We start from the raw sequence: 23,349 nt of genomic DNA on the forward strand, positions 1-23,349 counted from the left end.
ATAATAACTGTATTTATTGTCCTGTAGAATATATTAATAATAACCATATTTATTCTTATGTAGAATAGATTAATTAGTTTATTAGTTTATTCTGATAATGCGCTAGCTAAAATTAACCCAAAACTATTTAAAGAGTTAAATCTTCAAATAAAGACTAAAATTTAAGAATGTCTTCTCTAAGAAGACAAGTATTGTGGTATTGGAGCTGATCCATGGCACTTAAACCATATAAAATATAAGTATCTCTAATTTTATCAAGGATTGGTAATTTTTGCAGCATTAGCAATTTCATCTGATGGCATTGGAATATATGGGAGTGCAATAATTAATGTAATCCAGAATAAATTCTTCAACCCAAAGAAAATAAGCATGCGTGTATACTTCTTGCTTGTTATATATGGGTTCAGTAGCTCTCGCTCAGTTTTAATAGCCTTCAGATGCTCAAGGAAAGAAATTCCTAAGTATACCAAGGTGTAAAAACTCAAAGAAAAAATAGAAACAACCATATAGTACGAGAAACTGCGGCACAAATATTGTATGGAATCGTAATTGAACATGTCAAATACATATGGTAATAGATGACCTATATAATAGAATGAACCAATAAAACCCAAAAAGTTAATTATTCTTATAGTGCAAACTATATAGAAGTAGTTCTTTTGGTATACCTTCATATAACCGTTTATATTTAAGAAGTCAGTGAAGAATAATTGAAGTGAAAGACCAACAAATGAAGCCACTATTAAAGAAATAAACCCAATGTTTGAAACTTTAAATTTTACAACCATTATGAATAGGGAGAAAATCCCAATAGTACTGTATACAGATGCATATATCATATATGAATAAAAATCTATGAATATTTTGGCATAGCTATCCAGCCAGTTCAAGAAAGAATAAAGCTTTTTTAAGAGATACGTTGGTCCTTTAGGTGACCATTCATCTTCAACTTCTTCCATAATTTTATATCTTTCCCTTTGCTTCTCTCTTTCTATTTCAGTTTGTCTGTCAATTTCGTCTCTCTTTTTTCTCTCCTCTTCTTCTATTGCTCTTTGCCTCTCTGCATGTTCCATTTCGCATTTCTTCTTTTTCTCTTCATACTCTCTTTCATATTTTTGCTTTCTTTCTTGTGCACGTCTTTTTATTTCTTGCTTTTCTTCCTCTGGGGATAATTGCTCTGGTGCTAGACTAATCTTATTTAAGTCTTCATCTTGTTTTTGTCTTGTGCTTACTGAATATGATGTGCTTGGTTCCTGTCTATTCAGTAAAGGCTTCATCTCAATTGCAGTTTCATTCTTTTTCTCTATCTTATTCATTTTTTTTAATTTTTGAATTAATTTTGCATATATAGATAGAATTATTTTGATGAGTTCATGCCATACAATATTTGCATAGAATTTGCAAGTGCAGCTGATTAAATGAAAGTAAAAGGAAGATATGGACATACAGACAATCACTCAAGTTATATAGATATAATTTTATATAACCCAAAACAAATTATTTTGTCAGTCTCTCTCTAGTACAGTAGTAATTTTAAATAAATTTTTATTTTTAGTCTTCTAGTCGACAATCGAGTACAAAAATTAAATTTCGCATTTTCAGTTATGAAGAGCAATGTGAATAAAGATAAAGACTATTAATAAACTGTCAAAATTTATTGAATTTCTTCTGTTGATTGCGCTTGCAGCTCATTTGTCTTTCCAATCAGCTTCATTGAAGATATTTCCAGCTCAAGTCTTTGCATCTCCAAAGCACATTCTTTTTCTCGGCCTAGAAGGCCTGCCATTGTCTCCTCCATTCGGGAGAGTGCCTCAGCATCTGCTGTTTCCTTTGCACGCGCCTCCTTTAAGGCACTTTCAGCTCGGGCAGCAGACTCGCGCACTGCCTGTGCCTCTCGTTTGTACTTGCAGGCTTCTGCTTTTTCTTTAGAGAGCAGAGCAGCCACAGACTGTATCTTTTTCATTAGCTCAGCGCATGCACCTTCCTTTTCTTCTGTTGCCTTCTGCACTTCTTCCCGTGCTAGCACAAGCTTCTTCTGTAAGAGATCTCTCTCCTGCTGTGCTAGAAGCAGGCCTGTGTTCGCTCTTTCCTTTTCCTTTATCTCTCTTTCAAGCTTTCTCTTTCCTGCAAGAAGGTTCTTTCTTTCTGCCTGCCAGTCGATTTCTGCAGTTTCGTGTCTTTCTCTTTGGTCGTGCAGCTCTGTCTCCAGTTCTGCAAGCATGTTCTCCTTCTCCTGTGATAGAGCTTGGACTTGAGAGACTGCCAGTTGCAGTGCATGCTCTGCATCTTTCTCCCGTACCTGTGCCCGTGCAATCTGCTGCTGCATTTTCCCTTTTACACGTGCAGACTCAACTATCTCAGCAGAGAGTTTTGCCATCTCGGCCTTATACATAGCCACAACCTGCATGGACAGAGTCACCTGCGATGAGACAGACTGTACGTTTACCAGAAGGTCATCAACATAACGAACAAGTGCCTTTACTTCAGCCACCACAGATGAGTGCATCTTATCACGCCTATCATTTTCAATCTCTGCTGTGTGTTTTGCTCTTTCTTGCCCATCAAGCAGAGAGGATACCTCCTGTCTGGCAGAAGCAAGTTCCTGCGCCAGGTCAATCTCCTTCTCCTTTCTGAGGACTATTTCCCTGGCAAGTGCTTTGTTCTTACTTCTTTCACTCTCCATATTCTCTTCTGCCTTTTGCACTTCTGCCTTCAGCTCTGCAATTGCCTCTTCTGCTTGCTGCTGCTTTAGATGCCCGTGTGCCACTGTGTGCTGCAGCTTTTTCATTTCTGCATCAAGCTTCTGCTTATCTGAGATCATTGCCCCAAGCTTCTCATCAACCAAGTCAATATACTCCTTCTTCAGCTCTTCATATTCCCTCTGTCTAATTGTAGCCCTTTCTCGCTCATGGTCCAGGTCTTTTTGCAGCCGGGATATTTCCTCTTTATTCTCCCTGGGGGGAACAACAATAGGAGCAGGTGCAGGGGCAGGAACAGAGGACTTTTTGAATGCTTCATTAAGTCTGTGCAGCTTTTCGCGCTCAAAGGAGAGCAGTGACTCAAGTCTTTCAAGTTCGCCTTCACTGTTGCGCAGGGCTACTTCTCCTTTGTATCTGAGGGACTCTGTCACCTTAATTTCATTCTGTAGGTCTTCCATCTCTGTGTGCATTTTTCTGTTTTTCTCCAAGGCAGCATCTCTTTCGTGTGCTAGGATATCTCTCTCCTGCTCTACTAGGCCCTGCTTATTTGCGGCCTCAAGAATCTGCTTCTGCATCTCTGCATTTTTCTGGAGGGTCTCTGCATGGAGTGCCTTCAGTTCTGCCAGCTCTGCAAGGAGCTTCTTTGTGGCAACTGAAGCTGCGTCCTTCCTGGCGTGCTCAACTTTCTTCTCAAGGTCTGCTACGTTCTGCTGCATTTCCCGCGTGTGAATAACAGACTTAGTCAGGGCGCTCTGTGCTGTGGTCAGCTCTGCCCGGATCTCCTGGATTTCTTTTTCTGCCTCTGCGCGTGCGTGTGCTGCCTGAATTTCTTCTCTTTTGTGCTGGGCAATTGCACTCTGTGCCTGCTGCTCTGCCAGGCTGTAGTCTGTCTCAAGTGTGCTGATTCTGTCAAGCAGGTCTTGTATCTGCGCAGACTGCCTTGCAATCTTTATGTCTCTTTCCCTGATCTCATCTTCTGACTTGCGCACTTCAAGGAGAGGGCGCACTTTCATGCAGAGCTTCCACCATGACCAGTTACGCACAGATGCGTAGATCTTTATGTTCTTCTGCAGGAGGGAAACTGCCTGTGCTCTTTGCGTGCGAAGGGTTTCCAGATTCTCAGAGAGAAGGACTCTAAGTCTCTTCTGCAGCTCTGTAATGACTCCGGAGATCTTTCCATTTCTGTGGTCTTCCAGGTCTGCAAGAACTCCCTGGCGCAGGAACAGGCGGGTGCGTCCTATTTTGAACAGGCTTGAAGGAATTCCTAGTTCTGTGAGAAGGGCAATGGCTCCCTTCTCTGCAGGCAGAATATGCTCCTTTCCAGTGCGTGAGAGCAGAGCGTATCTCTGTGTAAACTCACGGAACTCAATTCGGGTGGGGAATCCTTGCCGCGAGATGCGCACTCCCTCCAGGACACCATTGCACTGCAGCTGGTGCAGAACCTGGGCATCATCAAATATCCCGGGTTTCTTTGCGCGGTTTGGTAGGATGCATCTCACAAAGTGCGGGTTAGTGGAGTGCAGCATCTTCAGAAGGCCAGCAAGCTGTTCTTTGTGGCCCTGTGCGACTGTGCGGAATCTGGTTGCTGTGAGGCCAGATCTAGCAGACTCTGAGGGAATTGGACCGCGTGCTCCCAGCATAAGAGACGCAATGTCTTCATCCAGCGGATCTTTATTTTTTGCAATCCACCCGTCCTCGCGGTACTTAACTTCCCCTGCATAGTGCGTAATTGCAAAGCCACTGCGTACCTTTGGAATGGAGAACTTGCTGTGCGAGTCCCAGACAGAAGAAATCTTCCGAAGAAGTCTTTCACCTGAGCCTCCTGGGAGAACGCACTCTTCATCAAGGATTGAGAATATTCCTGTCCCTGGGGTCTCCAGCAGGTCAATTGTCGGTTGCAAGTCAAGACCAAAGTCAATCACATCCCACTCAAGGCCTTCCTGTAGGTACGTTTCCTGCTCTAAAACGAACATTCTGTGGTTGAAGAACTGCTGCAGCTTCTCATTTGTGTAATTAATGCAGAGCTGCTCAAAGCCGTTATTTCCAAGGATTTCAAACCCTGCAATATCAAGGACTCCAATGTAAGACTGGGCGTGCTGTGTTGTCCGCAGGGATGCATTCACCAGATGGACAATCCAGCTGAAAAGTCTTTCATAAAGCACTTTGCACAGGGACGAGACTGTAAAGCTTGCCTCCTGTGGGGTTCTTCCATGCACAACTACCTCTGAGCCAGCCCGTATCTTTGGGCGCAGAAGAGTCTCTTTCAGACGAAGGGCGTCTACTCCCAGAAGGCTTGCAGCTGCTGCAAAGTCTTCAGTGCATTCTGCGCGTATGTCTACGCATGCACTCTCCTGGACAAACTCAACTTCTCCCAGGTGTATAATTGCAGCAAGTATTTTGAATATCTTCTCCTGGTTCTCCTGTGTGAACCCAAGGATGTCCATTGACCTGTAGACTTCGCTAAGAGGCGTGTCTATACCGCCCTGTGCAGCACCAAGTATCTTGTACGCCTTGTTACGGTGCAGTTTCAGTGCATCCAGTGTGCTTTGGTCTGCGTGCCTTGTCAGCGCATAAAATACGTGGTAGTTCTGCTCTCCACTTGCCTGGCTTGTGACTCGAGAGGACTCAAGCAGGTATCTCTCTACAAAGGCCCCAACTATCTCGCCATTTGCCCCAAACTCAATCCGGATGAACTTGCCAAACCTGGAACTGTTGTCATTCTTCTCTGTCTGGGCATTTCCAAAGGCCTCCAGCAGAGGGTTTGTGTAAAGAAGGCGCTCCTCCAGAATGCACGCACCCTGTGAAAGTTCTCCACTTACCTTTGTAAGGAATGCAATTGCATGCTTTGTGTTTTCTGTCTTTCCAGCACCAGACTCTCCTGTGATAAGAATGGTCTGCGGGGTGGATGTATTTCGCATCAGGTGGTATGCCTCTCCTGCCACAGCGTATATGTGGGGTGGTTCATCCTCTCTTTTATACACAAGAGAATATTTCTGCACAAATTCCTTTGTGTATATTGGTAGATTTTTGTATGGGTTGACTGCGACAAGAAAGAGGCCTGAGTACGTGTACTGCATCTCTGCAAAATACCTTTGCTTTAGGTTATGCAGGATGCTTGGCTCGTTCAGATACGACAGATGTGCCATGTTATCCACCAGGTCAAACTTAGAAGGGTTTGCTTTCTGCAGATTCTTCCACTCTGCAGTGAATCTTTTTTCACCTACTACTATCTCTGCCTGCTCTTGATCCTCTGCAACAACTTGGCCCAGATGGTATCCTTTGCTTGGCTCCTTCCACCAGACTAGCTTCTTGGCTGCATTCTGCGGGTCTGCTCGCATACCAATCTCTCCAGATGGACATGCACTCTTTGTTTTTGTTTCTCCCTTATTCATAAAGATTTTCAGCAAAATTCTTTTTTTAAATTAGTCTCGTAGAATATGGCGGCACTGATTTATTGACGTAATAATAAAAGAAGTGAATCAGAGTGATCGTATATTCCGGGCTGAATAAGTGTATTTTCGTGATCTATGGGCTTATACCTGTTTTTGTACTATTGAAATTTATTTGTTCCTTTGTGGTTTCATTAGGGATATGCTTATATTAATTATGTGATCTCATGATAAATAAAGTGCATGCAGGCAGTTTAGACAGCACTAGAGGCAGAGAAGTAGGATATTTTTAGAAGATTTAAATGTAGAATTTCCAAGGCATCCACAGGACTGCTTAAGTGCATAGACTGCAAGAAGGGATTATTTAAGATGTTAAAGAGAGAAATATATTCTAGTGCTGTAGTGGTATATTCATTGAGTAGTAGTATATGGATAGTTATAAGTAGTATATAATATAGTGATTTCAGATGAAAATATACTCATTATATGCATGTTCTGTGGTTTCTTGCGAATATATGTGCTCTTACTAGTGCATTCTGAATAGTCTGGTCTGCCGCATGGATGGTAAATATGAATAGAGGAAAGCAAGGAGTAATTCGGGTTATATCGGGTTATTATGGAAGTGACTCTTTGGGTGTTTTTGGTTCTTGCATATTCCAGATGCTTTGTCTCTCTGTCTGCTCTAAATAACAAAAGAATCTGTATATTCTGTCCATAAAAATAATTCATTCTTAAAGTCTCTTTAAATTCCTTTGGAACCTCAAATTATTTGTCAGGTTCATGTCTTTGCTATGGTGAATTTAGGGTAAGTTATCGGGATTATTTTGTGCTCTTCTGGAAACAAGATAAAATATACTGTATGTGCTATTTATTGCATACTTTTGATCATTTATATATTTAGAGTTTGCTCCTCTGCCGTGCACACCACTTAGTCCCTTCTATCCATGCGTGTACGCATGCATCTTTCCAGAAGGGCTCTCAATCCATTTATTTTGTATGAAGTAGTTTAATATTTGAGAGAGCTTTTGTTCTGTCAGCCCCTGGAACCACTTTAAAATGTGTTTCTTTTCCAGTTTTGTCACAGTTTTATACAGTATGGCAGCCTCCTTCAGGGAGTAGTAGAGAGTGAAGGGAATGGAAATCATGCTGCAGAAGGACTGTTCTCTCTCTGAAAGGAATTGCATGGCTACTTCATCTGAGAGAGAGGTTGTCTCCTTGTCAAATAAATCTCCTTTCTTTGTGTTGTCGTCCTGGTATATTTCTGCTATTTTCTTTCGCATCTGCAGCTCCAAATACATTCCCTGGAACAGGTCCAGATATTCCTTTGTTGTAAGCATTTTCAGCAAAGGCTTCATCTTAGTAAGAAGGTCTCTTCCCTCTGGACAGAGAGATCTCTCTCCAAGCGAGTGTTGCTTGGCTGAAAGAAGGCCTTTGTTGAAGATCAGGTGCCTGAAAAGCTTTCTCTGCATGAGCACATTTCTGTATGACTCAAGAAGAACTTCTTTTGTTTCTCTCTCCAAGGGCGTGTCTGTCTTATAGAAGGAGACTTCTTTTATAACAACCTCTGCATCATTCGCATACTCCACCTCAAAGTCCTGTCGCAGGGGCATGTATCCAGATATTTCCTGGGAGAGTGGAAGACTTTGCACGTTCTGAACTGGCTCACCCTCCAAGTCTTCTGAGTTTGTTTGTTTAAATATATCTACAAAGTGTTCTTTTACTTCCTGCGGGGTCTTTCTTCCGACGTACGCTGCAATGTCATCCCAATTCCCAACTCCATGCACAATTAAACCATCCACAAAGAGTAGCTCTTCTATCATCTGCCACCCAGGCGTGTCTGCCTCAAATAAAAGACTCTTTATTACGCGGTATTTATGCGTGTACTCGTGCGTGCGTATTTGTGTTCTTTGGATTGCACACAGCGGGCATATGTCAATGCAGCAGGGCACACACTGTATCCACATCATGGAAGATATATTCATAAGACACCCATCACACCGAATAAGACACGCATTACCATGGGTCTGCGAATGCGTAACAACCATGAAAATTTAAAATAAAACGAAAGACATAATATATGCAAAGCATCCCCTCTACAGGAACAAGAAACCACCTAAACCCATCTAAGCGTATAACTACTGCAGCCAGGGATATTATGTAGTTTTATGGGTTATATAATTGTAAGAAAATTAGTTAATTTATTCAGGTGATTATATCCTATTATATTCGGAATTATCCCATTATAGAGTGCGCATCTGAAAATGCATCTATCCCAGTAGAAGCACATAGGACTAGGTATTCACTTCCATATGCCAGTTTTATTCAACTAATTCAGGCTATTCAGAATATAGAAGTATTTAGTCAGATCTATCTGTGTTTGCACTCTCTTTATTTGGCAGTTTATGCAACAACCTGAAGCCTTTGTTCTATCGCAGTATTTAAACCTGAAATATCTGAAGCTGCCAATTACACATTTATTATGCAGTGCTCCCCAGAATAACAGCAAGCCTGCTCTTTGACTTGCTGCTCATGTGCTCTGACTCTGTACTGATCTCTTTTATAATAGAGGGATCCTGCCCTTCTGCCTTCACTGCCTCCTGCAATCCATTTAACGTATTATTTAGGATTGTAAAAAGAAGAATAATTGCATCTACTGCTTCTGGCTTTCTCTTGTACAAAGCAATGGCCTTCTCTACTACACGGCACCTCACCATCTCCCTGGCAACTGGCTCTACATTCTGCGAAATAAACCCAAGCATACCACATACATCTTCCTCCACTTCCTGCACATCTATAAGATCAACACACTCCCCAATCCGTGCAAAAATGGAAATGGCTGTTGAAATATCCTGCTTGACCAAAATGGTCTCTAGCCCCAGGATGTACTCCTTCTTTATTTCCACTGTATTTGCATCAGACCGGATGTTTTTAATGTGCAAGTCAACTGCGTATCTGTATGGGTCATTGAATATTTCTGCTGTCTCTTTGTCGTACTCCATCTGCTTCTCTTCCATTTTATTTTTCACAGCAAAATCAAGCTATTAATACTTTCTGCAGAGTACTGTACTAGTGTTTACTAAAATTAAACTACTGAATTACCAAGTGCAACGAACAAAAAGAAAATGCAAATTATAACGGATTATTTATGCATTTAAGCAGTTCCCTATACAGGACTGTAAGTACAATTGATTGTTTTTGCATATTTAATAGTAGCCAGAATATATTTGAAATTTATTCAAGTGATAGTATTTTAGACTCTAATAAGGGTAGTTGTCAAGTGAGTTTTATATTTATATTTACTATGTGAGTGCCTTTGGTGACTGTGTCCTTTCTTATTCAGACTGGATATATTTCTTATTGTTGAAATTCTTGCTTAATTTAATATTTTCATACAATTATATAGTGTCCTTCTAGTATACAAAGAGTATTCTGGAAATTAGAAATATAATGGAATATACTGGATGGTTTATGTGTGTGTCAGGATATTATTTAAGGGATATGTGTCTTTATTCTGAATTCACAGAAGCTCATCAATGCAAATTTAAATTTCTGAAAGGCTCTCGTATACTAGAAGACTACCACTCTACTAAACTATATGGAAATATTAAAAGAAGCAGTAGATGACAACAAGAAATATATTTAGTATGAATACAAAAGAGATATAGTCACAAAAGACATTCATAAAAATATTAAAACAAACCTTCCTTGACAACTACACTATCTATTATCTATCTTAGACTATCTATCTACTATCTCTGGGCTGGAATTTTGTTCTTGTTTGAGAGTGTCAAATGGATTTTTTAATGAAAGGCGTATTTATTGAATAAAATTCTATTAGAGAGGATATCTATAAAACTCTACTGATCAGACAGAACAAAACAACAGAACCCATGGTATTCCTTAAGAAAGCCATAATACTGCTGTGTCTATCTTAATGTAAAATGCATCATTAGTTATCAAACTATTTATTATAAATTTTAGTCTTGCAAAGAACACTTCTGTGTCTTTGAGAGATTCCACAGATGCAGAAACAAGCACTGCCTGAATATGCTTGGTTCATCTGCAGGCTGGATCACATTAAAGCCAGTCCCACTAAAAGTAGTCCTATCAAAAATGCGAGTACAGTAATTGCTGCCAGGCCCAGGTCCTTTGTGCACCTTCCCTGCATGCATGTTCCATTCCACCCGCACGGTGTGCCATCTCGAAACGACTTTTCAGGAAGCGCAACAGACTTTCCTTTTTTATTTACACACTTCATGGCACACCCGCTGTACCCAGGCAGTGCAGAGATAATTGAATATTTGTCGCCTGCCATGACGCACTGCCTGTCTTTATTCGTGCACAGGCCGCTTGCACAGAACCCTGCTGAGCACTTGTTTTTATTCTGAACAAACGATGACGCAGGGCACTTTGATGTCACGCCGTCGCAAACAGACTTTTTCTGGCACTCATCCAGGGCCTTTCTGCATACAGTCCCGGCCTTTGCAGGCTGGCACCCTTGGCAGCACCCGCTGTTTGCATCTGAGCAAAGTGCCCCCAGGCGCAGCTTGCAGTCAGGCGTGCAGCAGGCATCGCCAAATGGGCCACCATCACACTCTTCACCCATTTCAACAATTCCATTCCCGCAGATTGGGTATGGCATGGTCACGTCTTCTGCCTTTGGCATCTCTGCGTCTAGATTTGACAGTATAATACTCATCTCTCTCACAGTTGGGGGCGAGAAAGAGAGTAGATTTGGGACCTTTTTGGAGTTCATAATATATTTTCCTCTACAGTCGCACCCGTCGCACGGATTGCATGGGTAGTTGACTCTGTCTGAGGCCCTGCACGTGTCTTCATCGCAGTCATGGAACAGCCCCAGATTGTGGCCTATTTCGTGCGCCATTGTGACAAACTGGTTTTCCGTGTATATGCTTGCACTGATATTTCTGGTGGACGTGTAGCCAATGGTACCACGCCACGCCAGGCCAATCTGCGCTGTATTCTTGGAAGATGCAGTTGCAATATGGTATATCATGCACTTCTTTTTCTTCCTCTGTCTATACCTTCTGAAGTGGTCTAGTTTCTGGACCAGAGACCCTGAGCTAGTGTACCACTCTGCAGACTGGTCAATTATTATGTCACTTACGTACAAAAGTACGTTAAATGATCGTTCATATATCCGGCTTGCAATATTCATGTTCTCCAGAACAGAAAAAACAGCTTCTCGCTTTGACCCGAGCTTCTCTATGTAGTGGCTGTCTATGGCAACTGCCACTGGAATTGCTTTTGTTTCTACAGGGAACCCGTATTTTATATTTGGCTTAATTGCGCTTTCTATCTCTGCAGTCCGCGAGTAGTACGGGATTCCCATTAAAACTACTTCGCCTTTTTTCAGAACCTTATTTGACTTTGGGATCCGCGTGGTTACAAAGGTGTTTCCTATGACTCTGTCTTTTTTCTCCTGAATAAGCTGTGCGTTTTTCTTTTTTCCCTTTAGCTTCGAGGGTGTTTTTCCACTTTTCTTCTTTTGTGGTGATTTTGTGTCGCTTTTATTCTGGTGTGTATACAGAACTGAGTCTATTCCCTTTCCCTGGGATACTCCACTGCTCATATGGGTCTTAGTGCTTTTACCATCTGGATAGTCTTCTTTGCCTATTTCTGCACTGCAAACAGCCAAATCATCCTTCACTACAACACACGCACTACTCTGGGTTAAAATTTCCTTTGAAGTAGGCTCCTGGGGAATTTCAGAAGATCCAATAGATAGACTAGACATGTCCTCTATTAAGGCATAGATATCTCTATCTGCATATGCACTTGTTTTCACACGAAAAGAACTTTGATTCTTTAATGTACTGCTAGATTCATCTGAGTCACCAGGTCCATTGTAGCCTGAATTATCTTGTTCTTTCGTCTGGTTGTATTTTGTCTCTGAGAGATGCAGGTGTACAGATTTATTTTCGTGAATACTGCTAAATCTATCTACAGTCTCTTCTACATATACTTCTTCATGACTAATATCTTCACTAATTTCAGTCTGTTCCTCCTCGCTCTCTTGCTCCTCCATTGCAGTATCAGTCTCTTCTTCTGCTAATTTGAATATATCTCTGCCTTTCTCCTTGAGTGCCCCGGAGGCCGTGCACTTCCCGCAGGTACCCCTCATTTTATTTCTGAGGGCTTCAATTTCCTTCTGCACAGCCAGCCTCTTTTTGCGCATGGCAATTTCCTCTGGTGTTTCGGGGTGCTCGAATGCATCATACGAGCTGTACCCTTCTTCATCTGGGCTTTCATCTGTTCTCACAGGATCCCACCAGAATACTATCTGCCGCAAGGTGTCTGGCAGACTGTTCTTTATTCTTGTGTATATAGTCTTCTCAGGGCGCACTTCACTCCTCCCATACATTGCTTTGGTTTTGAAGTACTCTGCGGCTTTTTCAAAATAGTTTCTATTATCCTCCAAAGGCTCATCAAATGCCAAGATCTCAGGGGAATCCTCAAGAGGCTTGCAAATGTACTCTGGATAGTCTGTGTCTGCTGCAAATGCGATTAGTTCGCTTGGTGAGCTGCCTGGGAAGAGAAACTGTTTTGGCTTTATGTGAATTATTTTTGAGTTGTCAACCAGCACCCCACTGAGCATCCCTGTTGCATTTTCGCGTATAAACCAGCCGTGCACATCATCAAAGACTTCTTTTAAAGAGGGCAGGCTGCTTTTTTCTATATTTTCTTGCTTTTTCGTATATACAGCATTGTATGTTGTAAATGAATTTCTTCCCAGCCTTTGTATCTTCTCCATACGTATAACTGATGAGTATATGTACCCATCAATTGCAAAGCTTATGTAAACATTTCTCATTTTATCCTCCATAAACTCTACATCCACTGAGGCATCCCGATACTTTTCGTCTATAAAATAGCACAAAGCTGTGTTTACTAGAAAGAAAAACCTTACTAGCCACATTGTACTTTTATGCAGAATTAAATTATTATATATCCAGTAATTAAAAGTTAATTAATTCCTGACCCTAATTTCCCATCAATACGCCCATAGCACTATTGTAGTAATATCTCTACTGCGTATATAACCCGAATGTGCAATAAATCAAGGGCTATGCATCCACTAAAGTATCTAGCAGCTTTGTCTATCCCTTGCTAAATTTGTTTTTACAATGGTGCAGTCCAAAATAATCATGTATATAATAGGAGAACAATAGATCATTACCCCTAAGTATATCTATGCAATTTATAAGTTACTTTAAGAGATGCATCTTATTAAGTTCTCCAAAGACTAATCTACATCTGATCTTAGAGGATCTTCTGTTCTGTGAAATTCACTTTAAATATTCTTTTGTATTTATGTATTTTTAGTGCCTGCCTTAACTTGTATTCTTTCCACAGTAAAATAACTAGAATTCACTCACAATATATTTACATTCAGAAGATTAATTTATCTTTTGAGGGTTCTGTATACCATGCATTTCCGTAATGAAGGGTTATACAGATTTACTTTTCATAAGTTTCTTTCACAGAATGCATTCATACAGAGTCTTCAGAAGATAAAATATATTTTACGATTAAATAACCTGAATGCAGACTTAAAGACTAGCAGGTTAAATATATGCTGAGATCTCTTCTATTCGGGTTATATTCTGGCTCAGGTTAGATTTAAGGCATCTTATAGTATTGTCTATTTTGCATTTTCTAATTAAATATTATGCAGTTTAGTTTGGGTGTTTGACTCTGGTTGTACACAAATCTATCCAGAAAACACGTGGAAATGCAACAGAACAATGGCTCCATTGCTTTATAAGGCATACCACAAAAGTCCAAATTATTTTTGTCTTAAAATCCCCACATAGCCAGAATATCCTGGAAATTAAAAAAATCTAGAATGTGACTTTATTAAACAGTTTCCTCAATTTATAGCCCACCACAAGGAATATTTTAACCATGGAATAGCACACTGAAAGATAGATTACACCATGTCTTGGATAGAACTGTAAATTTATATGGTTGTGGTAAAATTGCCACTAATTTTAGCTCTCTTCAGCAAGACCACATAACTCTTTTTCTTCACACGGATCTACAAAATACCTTTGTATGCTTGCCACTACAGATGTTGTTGGGCACCTTTCTCTTGCAATTCTGGCTATCTCCCTTTTGTACTCCTTGCACCCCCGCCTTCCATGCAGGACTGGCTCTATTGGCTTTAAGTCCACATGTCTGCACAGATACTCTACCTCTCCAGACAAAAGTACGCTTACGTTTGAAAGAACATTTGGGTCATGGTCTCTCTGCTTATTTGGAACTGTGTATGCAGAAGGTGCTAGAGTGTCTATCTGCATGAATTTCTCTCTGTACTTTAATCTGTTGGGAAGTCCCTCCAGGTAGAGTGCTATTGCGTCTATTGTGGTTATTTTTCTTTGTCCAAGTATTTTCTCTTCAATTTCTGCGAAAAACATTGGATCATCCATGGGCTTACGCCCCAGCATCACACCGTCAACCTTTCCTTCCAGGGCCTGTATGCTGGGTATATCACGCAGTCCTCCATTCAGAACAATCTTTAAGTGGGGCATTTCCTGCTTTAACTGGAAGACATAATGATAATTCAATGGAGGAATTCTTCTGTTATCCGCTGGGGATAGGCCTTTCAGCAGGCACTTTCTTGCATGAATATAGAATGTCCTGCACTCTGTATTCTCTACAATAATTCTGATCATTCTCCTAAAGGACTCGTAGTCTTCAATTTCATCCACACCTGTGCGGCACTTGACACTCATTACAACTCCTGTCTCTTCGTAAACTGCCTGGAGAATTCGCACAATGCTAAATGGGTCTTTCATGAGAACAGCCCCAAAACTGCCGTTCTGCACTCTGTCACTTGGACACCCGCAATTAAGGTTGAAATTCGCATATCCCAGGGAAACTGCCCTTTTCACTGCAGATGCAATTTGTCCTGGATTTGATCCACCCACTTGCAGCACGCATTTCTCTGTGGGCAGGCCTATTTTTCTTTCAAGTACAGAGCTGCTCATGTACATAAGAGATGTGTCTACAACCATTTCCGTAAATACCAAGGAGTTTGGGGATATAATTCGCATGAACTGTCTGTACTCCGGGGTTGAAATGCCAACCATTGGGGCCACTGATATCTCAAATGCGCTTTTTTCTGCTCTTTTTTCTTCTTTAATATTTACACCCGAATTTATTCTGCTGTTGAGTTCTGGCAGTTCATCCATGCAAGTAAAAATTTTATCAGATTTAAACCATACACAGCGATAATCGTGCTACCAGAATAACCAGAATACTTTAAAATATCTTGATTCAGGCCGTTCAAAGACGCACTTATTTCAAATATTTTGGCTTTGCAAACTCAAATATAACCCGAATTTGACGTGCCCAAAGGGGACGACGAGCTAGTCTGGAGGTAGTAGTATTTTAGTCTAGAATAGAGAGTGCAGTTGTCCAGGAAGTTTATTATCATATTTTTTCGGTTGGTAACTGTCATCTTCTGTATTTTTATTGGATGTATTCCTTACTTTTGACATATTCCGCCTTTCAGTATTGTTCTTACTATTTAGTAGAGTAGGCTTCTGATATACGAGGAATCTTTTGGAAAGTGAAATTATCATTGATCGACTCTTGTGGCTTCAGAATCAATGAAAGTGGGATTTTTACCATAGTTCTTATTACAAGACGCCTACTGCTTCTATATAGTTAAATATGTATAAATGAACAGTTAGTCTCCTGCTGCAGTAATTAGCATAAACACAAAAATATGCACATTTATAAGGAAATGCCCTGGCTGTATTAAAGTATGCCCAGGTACTGCTGCCTATCTATACAATTATGATTATATTAATATTCGCATGGTCTGTTTCTCTAATGGACAGAATCTCTCATATAACCCGAATTCCAGATATTTATAAAATTACACTCTAGGCTTCTATACAACTACATAATATACAAGAAGTACAAAAAAGAATGAAAAAATCAATATCCAAGAAACTAACTAAAAAGCCGTATAATAAGACACTTTCACGCTATATGAACAATCTAGTGCTTTAATCAGAAGAATATTCAATCGCTTAGAATATCCATAAAAACACTTTTATATATTCCTTGCAGTAGTTGTTTATTTTCAAGTAAATAAACCAGAGACTTTCCAGCTGCTAAAATTAATAGTTCAATTGAATATAAGCACGTAAAAATATTACAGAAGTATAAAGAGTGACTTGACAGATATTTATTTATCAATTGAAACAGCAGATGTACCTATTTCTATCGAATAGATTATACTTCGTACTGTGCCACCATATTTCTAATTCCATCTCTGCTGTATGCCATTATAGTTACAGGCGAAAAGGACCTTTGGTTAACATCCACTAAGAATGTGGCAGGAACACCCCGCACATTAAGAGTTGTGATAAGTCCATTTGGTCCTCTAAGAGGCGTGTTTGGCTGGTTTGCTGGCATTGTGACACATACGAATTTGTTTCTGTGCGCATATCCCTCTGGGCTTACAAGATACTCTTGGTTCAGTGCCTGCTTGTATGCATTGCATGGTGGGCATATGGGTGAGCTAATAATTAAAAATCCTTTGGATACGCCCATACTTGAAAATGTGTTTATGACATCGTCCTTTGTAAAAACACTTTGGTACTCCATAGCCTTAACGAGGGCCATAAAAAATGAAAATATAAAAACACTGAAAATACGCTTCTCCAAAATATGCATACTTCTTCATTCTCCATCATATTTATAAACCTGCAATATATCCCGAAATAGAAAAGACTCTTCTTTTTTAAAGAAGATTCACGTGGTATTATATGATTTAATTAAGAAATATGTTCATATCCAGAATAATTATGGTTATATTACTATTGGAGAGGCCTTATTCATATAGACATGTCCATATTACGTGAATTTAGGTCTACATTGCAATCTTATTGGTGAGCTGCTTTTTTGCTGTTTTTGTGTACAGTGCAGGCTTCTTTGTGTACATAATTGCTGCCTTCTCATTTGCAGGTGACTCAACATTTGCTTCTCCCAGGAGGGTCTGCACTGCCAGCAAAATTGTTTTAATATTCAGCGAAGGAGACCACTCTGAGTCAAGAATATCCAGGCAGATGAATCCATCTGAATATACATTTGGGTGAAATACTTGCTGTGTGAACTTTACTTGGGGTGGGTTTGCTGGGTATGTTGTAAAGAACTCCACGGTTGCTGATAGGTTGTGCCCTGCAAAGGGTGAGTTCTCTGGGCCTGGTATGGTGCAGTTCCACTTGAAAAGATCAAGTGACTTGTCTGCCTTCATTTGCGGCTTAGCCACAAACCCGAATGGTCTGTCCTTTCTCCAATTCTCTCGCTCTTGTAAAATTCTCTGCTCTGCATTCATGAAAAGAAAAGTCTTCTGGTATATTTATACACTTTCAAGGCATTTTTATGATTTATTCTTGTCTTTCTCTAGGGACTTTTAATGAAAGTGCACTTTCGGTTGAGAACGTACGCCATGTCAGACGGTGTGAATGGAACCTTCTCTTTTGTGTACTTCTTCATTCTCACAAAAATTGGGGATATTTTTGACTTGATTTTCACTTGCTTGGTCTTCTCCTGCGGCAGCTTATTCCTGAAGAAGCAGCTCCACTTGGAGTTGCAGGAGCAAGAATCTACAAGATCATCACCCGTTACATCAAGCTCTGTGGACATCCATTCCTCGCTGGCATGCGATGAATAGTCGTTCCCTATGAACAGCTCCTGAGCACTCTCAATTCTGGAAAGCGCATAGAGCTTTGCACGGATTGCTGTCACCAAAAAAGGATTCTTCTTTAGAGGCGGATGACCCTTCCATCCCTCCTCGCAAACCTCCAAGGATATTGCAACATTGGGCCGGCAAGAACGACGAATAAAGCGCACCAGATTACCACTTTTCCTGGAGTCAATCACTAGCCCGCAGTCTCTAAATATAAAACATCTACTAGGACTTTTTGCTTTTCTTGCATTTCCTGTCCCCACCATGTTTATGTTGCTAATTGCACCCCCTATAAAGCCAACAATCTCATTCGGGCTGTACTCCTTCTTGGAAAACAGTCCGTAATACGATGCACCATTCTGAATAAATCCTCTTCTTTTGATTTTCCGCAGAATCAGCGAGTCTTCCACTAATTCGCCTATGTTTAGCTTAAGATTGCTTTGCCAGACCCCTTCTTTGTTAAACATAATATCACTTGTGTAGACATAATCTAAACCGCCATCGATGCACTTGTTGCAGTATGTTTTGCTAGGTTGCACATATAGTTCCTCCGTTGTAATCACTCCTTCTTTTTGATTGTTAAAGCAATTTTCGTCGTAACATTGCTGCAGCCCAACTCTAAGGAGCATTTATAAATTTCAGTAAAGAAAATTAAATCCATCCAAATGAAAAGTACGTCTTATTGGCTTCTTCAGTCTATTTTGGAAGAAATAGCAGGAGACAAAAAGAGCTTATTTGCCTTTGGGGCATCAATAGGAACAAAAATAGCTGAGGAGATGGCACTGAAGGCCCTGCCAGAAGAGACTGTCTCTTTGGTGTGCTATACATCCCAGGTGCTAGATGAGTACTTTGAGTGCACCCTGCAGACAGCCCAGGAGAATGGAGAGGTGCATATACGAATAAACGAAGAATTGCCAGCTGACAGGCTGGCAGACAAAGCTGAAATAATTGCAGGCATTATTACTGCAGTTGTAGGAAGAGTGCAAAATAAAAGAGTTCGTGCAAAGACGTATGGGGCACAGGCAAAAATAGTGGTAACAGAGTAGTCTAAGAATTCGAGTATATTTGGGTATATTTGGGCATATTTGGGTATATTTATCTGGGCCTGCTGCAAGACCAAAATATCATACTCTGTTGCATATAGCAGTGTATTATATTTTTATATTCTGACTAGCTGCAAACCAGAAGATGCTCTGATTCTATGGAGGGTTATCGGGCTATTATAGCATGGAGACTAAATGCATATAGTAACTACCTAGACTAAAATATTCAGAAAGTAATAAAGAGAGGGAATTGAATAAAATTGGTATTATTGCATGCTTATTTTCTCTTGTAGTTCATTTAATTTCTGTTATCAGATTATCTAGAATTTTTAAGTTAAAATATATTTATGTAATCTTATATTTAACTATTAATTAATACAATTAAGTCTGTTGGGAAATTCCGTTATTATTGAGTTATCTTTGGTTATTGAAGCATCTGTAAAAGTTTCATGTAAAATATAACCCGAATTCAGTGCACTGCTGTTATACTATACCCAAGCTTAATTGAATGAAGACATTATTAATAGATGTTATCAACTAAGAAAACTAAAGATGAAAATATATTTAGAATTACTAGTAGTAGTATTACTAGCAGTAGAGAGCCACTGACAACATCAATAGATGTTTAAATATGAGATTTCCATGCGGTTAAGTTTGTTTTCTTTGGTCAGTAGAGTGTATGGTTTTTAGTCTTCTGGCTAGCAGTCAAAGACAGAAGTACTATAGCACCCGTAAGGAAGAACATGAATATTGTTTTGTTCTATGTGGTGATATTTCCATACATTTCTATCCAAATATGCATATAAATATAACTGAAAATCATGTTCTTTAGTATACACTGTATCTCTGTATCTCTGTATACTACTTCAGTGGGATATTTATTTGCTCTCTTTTAAATTTACTTTTCAGACTTTCTGTGCTGCAATTTCACAGATCTCTAGTGCTCTGTATATTATAGTTGACATGCCCGAAAGGGGGCAACGAGCTAGTCTGGAGATAATAGTATTTTAGACTCTAATAGGGGTAGTTGTCAAGGAAGGTTTATTCTCATATTTTTTCGGTTGGTGACTGTCACCTTTTGTATACTTAATGAGTGTACTTCTTCTTTCTGACATCTTCCGGTTTTTCAGTATTGTTCTTACTATCTTACTATTTTATAGTCAGTCACTGATATAACCCGATATAACCCGAAGTGCCATTTCTCATTGGTGCACTTTGGTCACGTAATCAATGAAAGTGGGATTCTTACTACAAGCACACTGCAGTGTATGCTTGTTTTGCTGAATTCTTTGCAATTTTTCTATTTAAATTTTATTTTTACTTCCCTTGCAATTATGGAGTCATTAAAGTATCCGTCACCAGAGACTGTTCAGAGAACATGCAAGAAGAAGCGCCTAATACCAACCCCAAACTCATATTATATGGATGTAAAGTGCAGTGAATGCGAAAAGAAAGTTGTAATCTTCTCACACTCCCAAACTGTTATATCATGCCACGCATGCAGTACAATCCTTGCCAAGCCATCTGGTGGAAAGGCAAAACTGACTCTTGGATGTAAGTTCAAAGTAAAGCCATCCTACTAAACAATAAAACGTAGAAGCAATTCGGGTTTATTCCTATTTATTATCATCTATCTTGGACATTCCTTCTATAATATTTGTGTCCAGATTGGTTGATATGGAGTGCTCTGTAACAGAGGATAGGTCTATTTCAGCTGCAGATGCTTTTGTTTCTTTGTTTGTCATGCTCATGAACTTCTCAAACTTGCGCATTGTTTTTGCTGAGATAATTCCGTACTTCTTGGCTATTTCAATGTCTGCTGGCTTGATTTGCACTGTGCATGCGTACTCTTTGATGGCCTGCATGCTCCTCTGGGTGTTCGGTGCATTCAAGAGGTACAGAAGAAGGGATACGACTGAGGAAATATTATGTTTGAGTATCTGCTGTGTTGCCTCTTGCGTGCAGTTCTTTTTGTCCAGCTGGGAAATCAGCCCATCAATTGAGTACGATAATTCGTTGTAGTTTGAGAGGAGATAGTCTCTTGAGCCACGGATACTGCTCAAAGCACTCTCTATGTACACTGAAATCTGCACAAACATCTCGTCTTTAAGAGTGCTCATGAACTGGCTGGATGTTTCTGCAAGAATGTACAGCACGGAATAAAACTCAAGCGAAATGTCAAAGTCACAGTGCGTGATCTTCTGTATCTGCACAGAGGTAGGTGCGCATGGATCTGGCAGTGTGCTCTGTGGCTGAATCGTGTGGACGTACCAAAGCACGCAGTAAAACGTAACTGTGTTCGTGATTGAGTAGAGCGGCAGGCCTGTGCTGTATTCAAATGGATTGAAATAGTTCAGGAATAGTTCAAGCTCTTCTTCTTTGTGCTCCACCAGATGATGAAGAATTTCTTTTATGAGCGAGAACAGAGTCTGCGCCAGCTCTGCACTTACCTCACTGGAGGGTCTCTTCTCTATGACCTCTTTACTCTTGTTTAGGTCACTGTAGTTCTCATTCGTATTCATATCACCCTCTCTGTTTATCTGCAGGCCGCCTTCTTCTTGCAGTAGATCACTTTGTGTTAGATTTATGCTCTGAAGAGAAAATACTTCAGATTGGTTGTTTAAAGAAGCAGTAATAGGGGCAGTTGAGATATTTGATGGATTTAGAGTGGATGGTCCTGCTCCTAGAGTACTATTACTGGGCTGCTGCGGGTTCTTCATCTGCACAGTCTTTACAAGAGAGTCCAAGAAGGAGAGAATTCCTTGCTTTGAATGCTTCTCCGTTTTGAACGTGTACATAACTTTGTCTTTGAACTCCCCCAGAGAAACAAGACCCTCCTGCACGTATGCAAAGTAAGCAGCAAGAAGAATTTCGCACAGATCTGGGGACTTTCGCTCTGGCAGGACATTAAACATGTTCTTTACATCTGACAGAAATAAGGAAGGGTTTGTGTTGTACTTTGACTCTCTTAAGAGTTTGAAGATGTGCAGCCGTGTCTCCTCCACATCTATGCTGTATACATCAGCACTGTATTTCTCGAATATACTTAGCTTTTGGTTTAGTCCGTGCTGCAGCAGCAGAAGAAGGTTTCTGTATATGTGCCCGTGCTTATTTCTCTCTCTGTGCTCCTCCAGTGTCCGAATAAATCCTGTATTCACAAGCTCCTTTTCGCATCTCTTATACAACTTCTGTACGAACGGAAGGATCTCTGCAGACGAGAAGTCGCAAGCCTCAAAGAGTGGAAACATCCCAATAAGCTGCAGCTTCCCTAAATACTTCAGCCGTGCGCATATTGCAACTGCCCTTCGCATGAGCCCTGCAATAGGTCTTTTTTCCTGCTGGTAGCACTCGCATAGCAAAGCCAGTGTGTTCACCAGATACTTTACGTCTCTTAGAGACATCATCTCCGCAAATGCATTTGTATTTGATGAAATCATCTTCAAATAGAAGAACCTCACTTGCTTATTTCTGTTCTTCAGAAGGTCTATAATGGTTTTCGTTATAATATGCAGGTTTATATTTTCACTTGTTAAAGCCGTCACATTCCTGAAGACAAATGAAACTACATGCTGCCTAATTCGCCTGTCTTTATCACGGATCCGTCCTTCTATGTACGGAAATATTTCAACAATCCTTTCTGGGTGGTTCTTAACTATTTTGTCGTAGAGGGCTGTGATCACTAAGGAATATACAACGCGAATGCTCCTAATTTTACTTCCCCCTAGAGACTCTGCTTTTTCTGCTATGTTTGTTTTCTCAACTGATTCAATAACATCTTCTGTTAACTTTGCTGCTATTTCTGATGGGTCTGTTTTTTCGCTTATTTCCATCTGAAGCAGATGCGACAGCTCTAGCAGCTGCTCTTCGCCGTACTCTTTCAAATCGTGCATTAAAATTAAAAAAACAAGAAATTATAACATAAAATATTAACAATTGAGTCTCTCAGATATGTTTTAGGTAGCATTGTTTCTCCTCATGGAATCAGACAAACGCGATTATCCTCATTGAGAAAGGCAATATAAACAAAAAGTGGTTAGTTTGTCGTGATGTTATTTGCATGGGGTAAAAATAATTAAATAAATAAATAAAATTTCAAGAAAACCCGCCTGCAGTAGAGAAATATTTAGTAGAAATGATCTGCAGCAAATTCTTTTCTGTGAAAAGTGTATATATTACGCATGGGTTTTGCTTACTTTTTTGCAATGCCTGGTGTGTTGTGTAATCCACTGGGCTATTTAGTTCTATTTCATTTTTTAGCTGATTTTTATTCTGGATATAACCCGAATTCTGGATATTCCAGTTTGTTCAACTGTATGCGGGTGTCCTCTTTATGAATCTGTACTGTAACCTCTGTTCTCTAGTGATTTAGGTTATACTATATTTCAAATGATTTTTACTCTGTTTCACTAAAGATAGTTAACTGTGCACTATGCATGCTCTGTACTTTTATTCTTTGTTAAAGTCTCTGGTGCATCTATTAATTGTAA

The 23,349-nt window shown here is 40.1% G+C and overlaps 13 protein-coding genes across 13 annotated transcripts; 2 read left to right on the plus strand and 11 right to left on the minus strand.

Annotated features, from left to right (window-relative positions):
* Window positions 1-254: 254 nt before the first annotated feature.
* NESG_02389 (uncharacterized protein) lies at window positions 255-1,316 on the minus strand (the record flags this gene model as incomplete). The annotated part of the gene is made up of 1 exon (XM_053049993.1): window positions 255-1,316. The coding sequence occupies one exon, from the start codon at window positions 1,314-1,316 to the stop codon at window positions 255-257; it is 1,062 nt and encodes a 353-aa protein (XP_052903724.1).
* Window positions 1,317-1,654: 338 nt separating this feature from the next.
* Window positions 1,655-6,091, minus strand: NESG_02390 (uncharacterized protein; the record flags this gene model as incomplete). Its single annotated transcript, XM_053049994.1, has 1 exon — window positions 1,655-6,091. The coding sequence occupies one exon, from the start codon at window positions 6,089-6,091 to the stop codon at window positions 1,655-1,657; it is 4,437 nt and encodes a 1,478-aa protein (XP_052903725.1).
* Window positions 6,092-6,499: 408 nt separating this feature from the next.
* NESG_02391 (uncharacterized protein) lies at window positions 6,500-6,817 on the minus strand (the record flags this gene model as incomplete). Its single annotated transcript, XM_053049995.1, has 1 exon — window positions 6,500-6,817. One exon carries the CDS (start codon window positions 6,815-6,817, stop codon window positions 6,500-6,502), a length of 318 nt encoding a protein of 105 aa, XP_052903726.1.
* A 209-nt stretch (window positions 6,818-7,026) lies between these two features.
* NESG_02392 (uncharacterized protein) lies at window positions 7,027-8,133 on the minus strand (the record flags this gene model as incomplete). Its single annotated transcript, XM_053049996.1, has 1 exon — window positions 7,027-8,133. The coding sequence occupies one exon, from the start codon at window positions 8,131-8,133 to the stop codon at window positions 7,027-7,029; it is 1,107 nt and encodes a 368-aa protein (XP_052903727.1).
* Window positions 8,134-8,565: 432 nt separating this feature from the next.
* Window positions 8,566-9,102, minus strand: NESG_02393 (uncharacterized protein; the record flags this gene model as incomplete). The annotated part of the gene is made up of 1 exon (XM_053049997.1): window positions 8,566-9,102. One exon carries the CDS (start codon window positions 9,100-9,102, stop codon window positions 8,566-8,568), a length of 537 nt encoding a protein of 178 aa, XP_052903728.1.
* A 1,058-nt stretch (window positions 9,103-10,160) lies between these two features.
* NESG_02394 (uncharacterized protein) lies at window positions 10,161-13,028 on the minus strand (the record flags this gene model as incomplete). Its single annotated transcript, XM_053049998.1, has 1 exon — window positions 10,161-13,028. One exon carries the CDS (start codon window positions 13,026-13,028, stop codon window positions 10,161-10,163), a length of 2,868 nt encoding a protein of 955 aa, XP_052903729.1.
* Window positions 13,029-14,103: 1,075 nt separating this feature from the next.
* On the minus strand, window positions 14,104-15,306 carry NESG_02395 (uncharacterized protein; the record flags this gene model as incomplete). Its single annotated transcript, XM_053049999.1, has 1 exon — window positions 14,104-15,306. The coding sequence occupies one exon, from the start codon at window positions 15,304-15,306 to the stop codon at window positions 14,104-14,106; it is 1,203 nt and encodes a 400-aa protein (XP_052903730.1).
* A 1,054-nt stretch (window positions 15,307-16,360) lies between these two features.
* On the minus strand, window positions 16,361-16,753 carry NESG_02396 (uncharacterized protein; the record flags this gene model as incomplete). Its single annotated transcript, XM_053050000.1, has 1 exon — window positions 16,361-16,753. The coding sequence occupies one exon, from the start codon at window positions 16,751-16,753 to the stop codon at window positions 16,361-16,363; it is 393 nt and encodes a 130-aa protein (XP_052903731.1).
* Window positions 16,754-17,000: 247 nt separating this feature from the next.
* NESG_02397 (uncharacterized protein) lies at window positions 17,001-17,465 on the minus strand (the record flags this gene model as incomplete). The annotated part of the gene is made up of 1 exon (XM_053050001.1): window positions 17,001-17,465. One exon carries the CDS (start codon window positions 17,463-17,465, stop codon window positions 17,001-17,003), a length of 465 nt encoding a protein of 154 aa, XP_052903732.1.
* A 68-nt stretch (window positions 17,466-17,533) lies between these two features.
* On the minus strand, window positions 17,534-18,448 carry NESG_02398 (uncharacterized protein; the record flags this gene model as incomplete). The annotated part of the gene is made up of 1 exon (XM_053050002.1): window positions 17,534-18,448. One exon carries the CDS (start codon window positions 18,446-18,448, stop codon window positions 17,534-17,536), a length of 915 nt encoding a protein of 304 aa, XP_052903733.1.
* A 36-nt stretch (window positions 18,449-18,484) lies between these two features.
* NESG_02399 (uncharacterized protein) lies at window positions 18,485-18,865 on the plus strand (the record flags this gene model as incomplete). Its single annotated transcript, XM_053050003.1, has 1 exon — window positions 18,485-18,865. The coding sequence occupies one exon, from the start codon at window positions 18,485-18,487 to the stop codon at window positions 18,863-18,865; it is 381 nt and encodes a 126-aa protein (XP_052903734.1).
* Window positions 18,866-20,196: 1,331 nt separating this feature from the next.
* On the plus strand, window positions 20,197-20,445 carry NESG_02400 (uncharacterized protein; the record flags this gene model as incomplete). The annotated part of the gene is made up of 1 exon (XM_053050004.1): window positions 20,197-20,445. One exon carries the CDS (start codon window positions 20,197-20,199, stop codon window positions 20,443-20,445), a length of 249 nt encoding a protein of 82 aa, XP_052903735.1.
* A 33-nt stretch (window positions 20,446-20,478) lies between these two features.
* On the minus strand, window positions 20,479-22,752 carry NESG_02401 (uncharacterized protein; the record flags this gene model as incomplete). The annotated part of the gene is made up of 1 exon (XM_053050005.1): window positions 20,479-22,752. One exon carries the CDS (start codon window positions 22,750-22,752, stop codon window positions 20,479-20,481), a length of 2,274 nt encoding a protein of 757 aa, XP_052903736.1.
* Window positions 22,753-23,349: the final 597 nt, after the last annotated feature.

The sequence above is a fragment of the Nematocida ausubeli genome (assembly GCF_000738915.1).
Source record: "Nematocida ausubeli strain ERTm6 chromosome Unknown supercont2.6, whole genome shotgun sequence".
Lineage (NCBI taxonomy): Eukaryota > Fungi > Microsporidia > Nematocida > Nematocida ausubeli.